Below are 10,012 nucleotides of genomic sequence, written 5' to 3'. Positions count from 1 at the left end.
CAGTGTCTGCAGCTTTTTAAAAGGCAAGGCAGTCTCTAATCCCTGGGACTCTGACTGTTCCAAGGGAGGGCAACTAGAGACCCCGACTCCTTGCCCGTAGCTTTTGGTTTTCCACACAAGGAATGTAAGGGCGTGTGTGTGGTGGTGGTGGAGGAGGAGCTGCGGAACAGCTCCTCAGATGCACACCAGCTCCTCAGATGCACGGTAGTTCCTCAGATGCACATGGCCCCATCCTCTCACCCACTTCAGACACTTAGAAGCGAAGTGGTCCAGAGTGGAACCTGCACTCTGCCACCAGTTAAGTCAAACTCCTTTCTGGTCCTATGTTGAAACTGGGATTAAAAACCTTGGCTGAAGATATCTACCAACAAGATGCCCAAACTCGAGGAATGTAAAGGGATTTGGAGAAGGGCCAGGAGAGTGGCGGTTTTATATCCACCCCTCACCTCACTGCAGCACCTTTGAGATTTTTTTTTTCTCCAGTGGGGAAGCATTGCAGGGATGTGACGAGGTGGTACTTAGGGTAAAACAGAAAATAAACTTGAGGGGGCTCCTTGGCTTTCTATTCTGCAAGGCCCAGGCCCCTCTGTAGACGCACCACTAATCCTTCAACTGATTGGGCCAAGTTTCTTTTCTCAGAGCTTTACTCTTCTTCAGTGAAAAGTGGTGACGGTGGGAATCTTACATGTAAATATAATACATTAGGTGTCATTGCTATTGAGGAAATTTCCTGCTATAAATCCTGAAGCAGAAGACCTTGAGGATCTGGGATAATCTACAACAATGTAAGATATTTGTAGGTAGTTTGAAAGGCATGGTTATAAAGCTTTAGAGTGCTGACTCTGGCTGAAGATGGAAGTTATCAGAACCTCATCTTCTATTTCTGAGGGCTCATTCTTCGCCTCTTTGAGTGGCTGTCTCCTTCTGTGTTATGTGAGAAGCATAGCACAGGTGAAGTATCTTTTATCTGAAATACTTGAGACCAGCAGTGTTTTAGTTTGGTTTTGTGAATATTTGTATATTCATGAGATATTCTGGGATGGGATCCAAGTCTGATTACAAAGTTCATATGTTTTATATACTCTTACACACATAGTTGGAATTCACATATATTTAATAATTGTGTGTCCAAAGCAGAGTTTGGTGGTGTGGGGTTTCCTGCCTGAGGTATCATGTTGGCACTCAGAAAGTTCCAGATTTTCAAATTCAGGATGCTCACCTGTAATACCCACTCTCAAAATTGATGTTGGTTTAAATAAGCCAAACACGGGTACTAAAACCGTGTTTGGAAATCAGATGGAGCCACTGATCTGGGGACCAGTTCAACTTGTGAAGAGCTGGGATTTTGTGTATATAACTTGTTTGTTACTTAGTCTGGCACATTTCCTTTTGTGTGAGAGGTTTGCCACATTCAAATTACTAGGTGTGTTGGTTAGTTTTGTTTTTTTGTTTGGTTAGGTTTGGTTTTGCCAACTTGACACAAGCCAGGGTCATCTGAGAAAAAGGAATTTCACTGAGTAGTTTCATCAATCCAATTGGCCCATAGGCTAATCTGTTGGGGTATTTCTTTTCTTTTTTTTTAAATTAGTGATGATGTGGGAGGGCCCAGCCCACTGTGGTTGGTGACACCCCTAGGTAGGTTGTTCTTAGCAGTATAAAATACCAGGCCACGAGGACCAGGCCAGGAAGCACCAGTCCTCCACATTCTCTGCTTTGGTTCCTGTGTCCAGTTCCTGCCCTGCTTGAGCTCCTGCCTTCAGTGATAACCATGATTAGGATACGAAAACCAGACACACCCTCTCAACCTCAAGTTTCTTTTGGCCATTGTGTTTTATCACAGCAATAGAATGCAAGCTAAAACACTAGGGTACCAGGTTCCTCTTTGTTTTCCTCCTCTTCTGTAAGCAGTGCCACCTTTAATTTGTGTCCACATTTTCTGCCCTTTTCCTCTGGTTTATGTCTGACCATAGTCAGGCCACTCACAGTTTCCTCCAGGTGCCTCCTTCCCACTCTCTGACATTTTGCCTCTCAGTAACTCTTTTCTTCCTGAGACCTTTCCTCAAAAGTCTCTCTGAGGTGACTCCTGGGAGGTCCCTCAAAGGTCTGATCTAGAGCAAAATGTCTTTCCCAACCAGAGTCTCAACTTTCCCGAGTTCAAATCAATAGAGAGTGGGGACCCAGCTGTCCTTCGGAAAAAGGCTTTGGGATGGGTACCATGCCTGCGTTTTCACGTGTGCATTTATTGTTATTGCTTAGTATAGTGTTGAAAAGGCAGACAAATCCTGTTAGTTACAAAGAGCACAAGCCAGAGATACAGAGAAATAAAGAGTATACAATAAGAGCACAGTCACTTCCCAGCCCCGATTGTCCCAGAGCCCCCCAGAGCCCAGGCAGCTTATGGAAGCTGGAGGCGGCACCATTCCCTCGCTACTCTGTTAGAAAAGATGTGCACACAAGAGTTAGCAAAGTGTGGTGACCCCCGAGAGGAAGGGCCCTGGAGGGAGAGCACCACAGACATTACAAAGCAGACCAAGGGCCTGGAAGGGCCCAAGCAGCCTCAGACTTTTTGTTTTGGGGGGAGTGGATGATGGCAGCTACCCAAAGCCTGGGGTCCAATGCCTTGGGTGGGTCAGATCTCTATATTAAACCAGAGGGCTCCATTTGGACCTTGGAAAAATTCCTGGGGACTCTTAGGGACTGTTTGGGGTCTTGGTGCTTCAAGAAGTACCCTCACTGCTAGGGTTCTTCAAAAGTGGGGCTTCAGATACTAGAACGAGAGAGAGTTGGGTGGAAGCTCGTCAGTGTGTGGTTCAGTTGGCAGCTTCCTGTAGCTACAGCAAAGGTGCTAAGACATTTTTGTATCCCAGAGGTGCTAAAACTCTGAATTAATAAGAAGTGACCCCCCAACCCCGTCAAACCCAAATAAAATAACCAAAAGCCAGTTTAGAAAAGGTAGCCGGGAAGTGTCCCCTGCCAGGTAGTTCTGATGAGGCAGAGTGCTCCCCCCCAGTACTGGGTCTGGGAGAGGTCCTTCTATCCATCCAGACAAGGGCCACATGGGAGCCTGCTCTGGCACAACTATAGGAAATGAGTTCGTTGTTGGGTGGGGCCTGGTGGCCTCTCCTGAAAATTCCAGGGCTTAGGGGACAAGTAAGTTGATGGTTTCCCAGAATTCAGGATGTTGTTTTGTCTGTCTTGACAGGACATTCTGCACATGGAGGCTCTGAATGGACAGTGATTACAGTGGGGGGGGGGTGGTGGAGGTGGCACATGCAGTGACAGGGTCCAGAGTATCGGGTAAGAGGAGGGCAGAGGATCTGGTAAAAAAAAAAAATTTAACATTTCTTCAGAAGAACAGATATCAGGGGAAATCTTGTGAACAGGGAGGGGGGACTTACTCGCCCCTGTGCCTCCCTCCACTGCATATTAACACATTTGAGAGGGACAATAATTAAAACATGTGACTGTTGCCAGGTAAAGGGATAAAAGAGGAATTTTAGAATTGGGCTTAAGTCCGTGTAAGAAATCAGGAGGTGGCAAAGGCGGCTTTTCAACAGGCATGGGGATGCAGTGGCTCTTAATAAAGCAGGGCCCCTCCCTCCAGTCAGGGCTGTGCTGCCGTGCTGTGGTTGGGGTGAGCAGAGGACTGAAGGGGTGGTGGAGGCAGGGGAGGAAGCTCCTGAATCCTGGAAACGCTGTGAGCAGCCAGGTGAGCCTTCCTCCCCTCCTGCACAGGTAGGTGACTGAAGTACCCAGAGCCAAAGGACAGCTTCCCTGTTGGGTGCTCTCCTGTTGTCCCTCACCTATCCGAGGGCTTGGGGAGTTGATGCACTTACAGAGCACAGAGGACAGGAAAGAAGGGGGCGGGTCCATCCACGCTGGAAAAGAGGAGAGATTGCCTATGTTCTGCTTGACTTTTTTTTTTTTTTTAAATACCATAGACACACCAGAAACACCTGCGTGAGTCAGAAGAGCCAGCCATGGAAAGCATAACCATTGCATAGTATTAAATGAGCAGAGACGGTGAATTCTTTATTTACAATTATTGTCTAGATAAAAAAATTCATAAAAACAGATGAATGGTCATAAATTATTGACCCCCTAATGGGGTAAACTGCCAAACGTACCCCATGCTGCTAGATATAGAACGCGGAAGTGCAAGCTTTGTGTACTACAGTGAGTTCTGACAAACCAACCATCTCCTGTGTAGGTTTGTGCGTGTGTAGAAGGGTGCGAATATAGGAGAGTGAGGGGTTGGGGCATAGGCTATCCCTCATTCCTGACACTGGGAAGCCAACAGTGGTGTCAGGCCTCCAGACTAGTTTCCTCTGCTCCCTTGCCGGAGAAGCTGGGTCTGCTTGGAAACCCCTTCCGGTTTGCCCTTGAGGCCTGGCTCCAAAGCCCAAGGACCCTGGCTTATAAGCACAACGACCCTGGTGGCATGGAATGAGGCCATAAGATGCATGATTGAATGAAGAAGGGCAGGATGGAAAAATGTGACAAAGGACCCCCCCTCAAAAAAAAAAAAAAGCAAAACCAAAAACCCAAACCAACCAACAGCAATGAAAAACCCCAAACCAAAAACCTATCCTGTTCCAAGGCTGCCCCAGGTTTTCTTTCCTTTCTTGGAGGGGTGCTGTGGGCTGGCTCTGGTGGCATTTGTACCTGCATCCAGTGAGCACATTTAGGGCTGGTCCACCACTGCTGGAGAGGCAGCTCTCTCCTGGATTCAGAATCCTTCGAGATATTCTTCCTTACAGAAAGATTGTGGCCAGGTGGGATGGGCAGACTTTGAACCCCAAACCAAAACTCAAGTTTTTTTTTTTTTCACAGCCATCCATACATGGGCCCTCCCAGCTGACTATGGCTCTTTTCCCAAGTGGCTGTCATCTTATTTAGTGAAAAGGTCTCTGGGCCTGGAGGAGGGCTGGGGGCCAGGCTGAAGAGCAAGGACCGGTTGTGGAAAGGGTGGGTGGGTGAGGGTGAAGGAGGGCATTCACAAGTGAGGTGGGAAGTGTTTGGTTTTCCTCGAAGCACGGGACGTCATCGATCATGGTATTCAAAATGTCTTTTGCACTGTACAAGTTTATGGAAAAAGATTGTATGCTGAAAAGTCTCAAAGCAAACTTTGTATTAAATACAAAAGTTCTTTTATGAAAAAAAGCTGAGACCCACAAAGTGCTTAGCAGTTAAGAGGCCAACAGACAAGCTCTTATTGAGTGGGGTTACTAGTGCTGTTATCGTCGGGGGAAGGGATAGCCACCTTTTCTCACTTGTGACATGGGAAGATATCAGAATGGCTTTCTGTCTGGGAAAGCAGGACTTGCTGTTAAAAGGCTACAGTATATATTGTGACTACAGGAAGACAATTTGGTTTAAAAATCACACTGAATACATCTCAATGTACACATCATAAGGTTCATTCGGATCTAAATAGTGCAGAGAAAAAAGGCTATTCTTCTTGAAAAAGAAAAACAAAAGCAGCAAGCCGTACCAACCCTCATCCAATATGCCGGCAGTGCCTATGCTGCCGTATATAAGGAAAGGAACGTCTAAATTACTAATTAAAAAAAAAATCAACACAATAGCATTTGTAATATCTGAACACTACCTCGACTCACAGACAGTGCCAAAGACAACTCAGTTCTGAAATGCTCTCTGTAAACTCAAGCGAGTTTCATTGAGAGAAAAGCCTTCTACGGGTGCACTACAGATGTCATGGGACTTGGACAGTCACTCTTGTTGCAAACCCGGGAAACCCTCTCTCCTCTTCTCCCTTGTCTACGGTGGAGCGGGTTGCTAAGCTCCTCTGGGTGGATCCTTGGGAGCCACTGGCTTCCTGCCTGAGCTTCCCACAGTAGTGACATTATTGAACGGAAATAGCAGGCAAAAATCAGAGCATGGCTATCGTAAAACTTCAAGGATGCGATCCAGGGGATGTGTCTGTTGGGCCGAGCTGCTCATAAGCATCTTGGCCACCAGTGTCTTTTAAACCACACAAATAGCCAAAGACATTATCTACAGGTTTGTAAACAAATTACATTCTTCTTTTTAGGACATAAGTTAAAATAGAGCAATTTAAGCAGAAACAAGGCAACATGCCGGCAAAGGAACTTTATATATCCATGTATATATATGTATATATATATATAATATCTACTTATCTATATACACGTATACAATCTCCAAGAAGTATACGTTGATATAGATACAAAGAAACGGATATAACCTCATGAGTGTCTGTGGAGTTCTTGGGTTCCATTGGTGCAAACCTATTCTGTGATTTCAAAAAGTTATTAAATTAATCTAGACATCTGAGACCATGCTGGGCAAGCATTTGAAACCTCATAGACCAGTGGACTGAGTGAACAGCAGTCTGTTCCGCAGTTCCTGTTTGCAGTTCCCGCCTAAGAAAACGAAAAACTCCCCTCCCCAGCCCTCCAAGAACCAAATGAGGGAGGGGATTAAAAGTGTCCAGGTACATTCATGCTGGGGACGCAGTGGCCGGCGGGTGCATTGCTGGTCCGTGTCTGGGCTGGAGCCTGAAAAGGCTCTTTTTTTAAAATTAATTTATTATTATTATTATTTTTTTTGGAAAAAAAAATCCACGCCACTCTCTTGCTCCAGATGACCCCAGGGCAACCGCGCCCGTGGCGGCCTAGGAGTGAAAAAAGAGTCCCAACAGCTTGGCAGCCAGAGAAAGGGTCTGTGTGTGGAAACGGGTTCTCTCTCTGCTGTGTAGATTCTGCCCAGTGCTCCTTGCTGCGTCGGGGTGTCGGTGCCTGGAAGGGTGTGCGTCCGGAGGCGCCCGGAGGCGGCGGGTGGCAGCGGGTCCATGAGGGTGGCCAAGTGACAGCGGCCTCAGCTAAAGCGACGTCTCCAGGCTGTGGATGGGGCTCCCTGGACTTGAAGAGGTAGCTGATTTGCTCGTGTCGGTCGTCAGGTTGATCCCGCTGTCGATGGCGCTATTGTTCTTGTTGAGCGAGGACGGCGGGCTCGAGTTCTGCTTGAGCGCGGCATCTTCTTCCAAGTCGGTGTCATCGATGAGGGGGATGTGGGGCTGGGAATCTTCGATCCGGAATTCAGGATGAGCCATGAAGTTATGGATGGAGGTTCGAGACTCGGGTTTTTCTAACCCTTCATAGAGAGAGCTACGGAACGCCTTCACGACGCGGATCTGCAAGGAAAACACATTGGTCAGGAGTGGGCTGGCTTCTTCGCGGTACTTGGAGGAGGGTTGGGGGAGGGGAGGGCACGCAGGCGGCTGGGATCCACAGTCGCTGGTGTTATGAGCATCGATGGGGACAGATGGCAGAGGGCTTGGGGGGAGCATCCATGAGTTGGTTTTTAAGTGGCTTTGGTTTGGGTCAGAACTTTGGTATTAGTGGGGACTGTAAAGCACCGCCACAGAGATGCTTTGGGCAGTTGTAAACGGGAGCATGGTCCACTCCAGAGGGCACCCGGACCTAGTGAGAGACAGAGCCTTGTTAACGTCACAGCAGAGTTTGACCATGCAGGGAGGGGGGCAGAGGGGTTGGGGCTTGGGGGTTAAGTAGGAAAGAGTCTATTTGTTAAAAAAGGAGAATCTTCAAAAACCACACACAGTTAAGAAACCAAACCACATGGAACAGGTTACAGGTCACACAGAGAAGGAACAGGAAGGAGAGACAGTTGGATGAGGTGGGATGAGAGGACACACGAGGGCCAAACATCGAAGGGGGACATCAAGCCGAGGCAGCAGAGCAGAGCGAAGCCAGGGAAGGCTTTCTGAGGTGCAGGGCTGCAGCAGCCGGGAAGCACAGAGGAGCCGCACACAGGACATGAGGGGCAGGGAGCATGCCACAGGGGTCAGGGGCCACACACACACACACACACACCGACACACAGCTACACTTGGAAGCCTGCACAATGTGAACGAAAAGTTGTTTGTGCCCAGCGCCTCTTTCCTTCATGCATTTGGGAGGTAAACACTCGAGTATGGGTTCAAAGCCCTGGCCAGCCATTGCAGCTTGCTAAGGGGCTCCCTTGTTTCCTGGAGTTTGGGGTTTATTGTTCTGTTTGTGTTCTGAAAACACAAAACCAAAACCAAAAAAAAAAAAAAAAAAAAAAAAAAAAAGACAGAGGCCGGAAGTGGACAGCCAACCCCCAGGGTCCCCTGTGGGCTTTGGGAAGAGGGATAGGGTAGCGAGGGTTTGGCACTGCGCCACAGTGAATAAGCCGAGAACTTCGGGTCCTCAGGCCTTTATTCTCTCCTCTGAAGAATAGGAGGAGGCTGGCCTCTGCTCTCCAAGGCTGGTGCACAGAGCCCTGGATTGGAAAAGGCTGAAGTCCTGGCTTGGCCATCCCTAATGCCTTGGCTGTAGAGAGGTACATCACGTATGTGGTTGTGTTCTAAACTGCCTACAGGGTGCAGAGGGACAGGAACATGGCTCATGTCTTAAGGGACCCCATGGGACTTGGATTAAAGGTGTCTCTTGCTCTCTTCCCAATGCTGGCTTAGAGTAGGGCAAAAAAGAAAACACCAGATGGCCCAATGCCCCCAACAGCTGAGGGTCACATGGCCTTAGCCACGGTTGGGGGGGGGGAGGGCAGGAAGCCCGCCAGGGACAGTTGTGGGGAGGTCCTTGGAGTCCCAGATTAGAGCTTTGCTAAACCGGGGAGGTCCTCTGTGGGCCATGGTTAGGGAGATCCCTGTTCCCAGGAGAAACTTCTAGATGGCTCTGATTGCTGAGCCTGTGTCACAGCTGAGAGATGGCTTTCTGTTCCTAAGCTAAGTCAGACTGCAGAGCTGAGAATTCGACTTGGCATTGGTCAGCTGCCCTGCTTGGGCTGTGCTGCCTGGCTCTCTTTTCCCAGTCAAGTCCTCCTTTGCCACCAGTCTGCTCTCAGCTACGATGTCTGTTTACCTCCTGAAGAACACCCTGCCCCTTCTCCTCCCTATCACTAGTGACCCCAGAGAACTCTGCTCACCGGAATCCAGGCAGGCAATCAAGCCGGGGCCAGTGGAGCCAGACAGACTAAACGCTGCTACTCTGTGAGGCTTTCGACTATCTTTGTCTCTGGATTCCCTATGCAGCTTCAGTGGATGGTTCATTTTCTGATCTGATAAATGGGCTATCAAACCCTTGGAAATAAAAAAAATGATAATTTTTAAAAAAGCTATAGCCTTAGTTTGCTGATCTTTGTTGTTTGCTTGCTTTAAGGGAAGGTCTCATATAACCCAGGCTGGGACTGGGGATCTACTCCCAGGCCTTTTGCATCGCAGGCAAGCACTCAGCAAACACTAGGCAAAGCCCAGCTGCTGGCCTCCTCATCTGCAAAGTGGGCGTGCGAATGCCCCCCTCCCTACATCTGCAGCCGGTGCTCGGCTACATTAGCTGGCTGGCTGAAATGCCTAGCATATGAAGGAAGTTAAGGGACAGTGGCAGGCCCTTGTCATATGACTGACAACGCAGAGGGGACAACACACAATGAGATGAAGCCCCTCCCCCCCTCCCCCTGGCATGGAGACAACAGAAAGAATGAACTGCCCTGGACAAGACTGTGGGGACAAGACTTTTCGGGACACCCCGCCATGGCCATCTCAAGACTCCACTTCGGTTCTCTCTGCAGCTGAAATGGAAAAATTAAAAAAAAAAAAAAAATAGGGGAAGAAAAAAACAAAAAACAAAAGCAAAAATCTCTTCCATCTCCCCTGCCTGCCTGCTCTAAAGTTGGGTTTCAGGGAGTATGTGGGCAGGGGACAAGGAGGGATTAGTGGATGGAACTGTGGATATTTGCTTTCAACAGCCTGAGGGACCTGGAGCTCTTGGCCACTGGGGTCTCTGGAGAGGCAGAAGCCTTGCTCTGAGGTGGGCTCCGCATACTCGAATGTTTACCCGGCTTCAAGGAAGCCAAGAGTCTGGGATTGATTCACATTCATTTCAGGCTCAAGGGTAAAGACTCACAACCTCTTTTAATTTCACTCTCTCTTGCTGAACTCTGTGTCCAGGGTTCTCTAGCCCTCTAGGAA

The 10,012-nt window shown here is 48.5% G+C and overlaps 1 protein-coding gene across 11 annotated transcripts in view; it reads right to left on the bottom strand.

Annotated features, from left to right (window-relative positions):
• Positions 1-2,220: 2,220 nt before the first annotated feature.
• The window catches only part of ATP2B2 (ATPase plasma membrane Ca2+ transporting 2), a 298,195-nt gene continuing 290,403 nt past the window's right edge, over positions 2,221-10,012 (bottom strand). For 6 of the 11 annotated variants that reach the window (XM_084766141.1, XM_084766146.1, XM_084766147.1 and 3 more), the window contains one exon: positions 2,221-7,177. In XM_084766141.1, coding sequence (XP_084622267.1) covers positions 6,866-7,177 — 312 coding nt within the window. In that variant the 3' untranslated portion in view covers positions 2,221-6,865. Of the gene's footprint in view, positions 7,178-9,950; positions 10,006-10,012 lie in introns of all 11 variants that reach the window. The other 5 variants (XM_084766148.1, XM_084766151.1, XM_084766142.1 and 2 more) reach the window with 3 other exon arrangements.

This window comes from Acomys minous (genome assembly GCF_964271855.1).
Source record: "Acomys minous genome assembly, chromosome: 17".
Classification (NCBI taxonomy): domain Eukaryota; kingdom Metazoa; phylum Chordata; class Mammalia; order Rodentia; family Muridae; genus Acomys; species Acomys minous.
The sequence above is the reverse complement of the archived record's forward strand: the minus strand, read 5'-3'. Positions and strand labels throughout refer to the sequence as shown.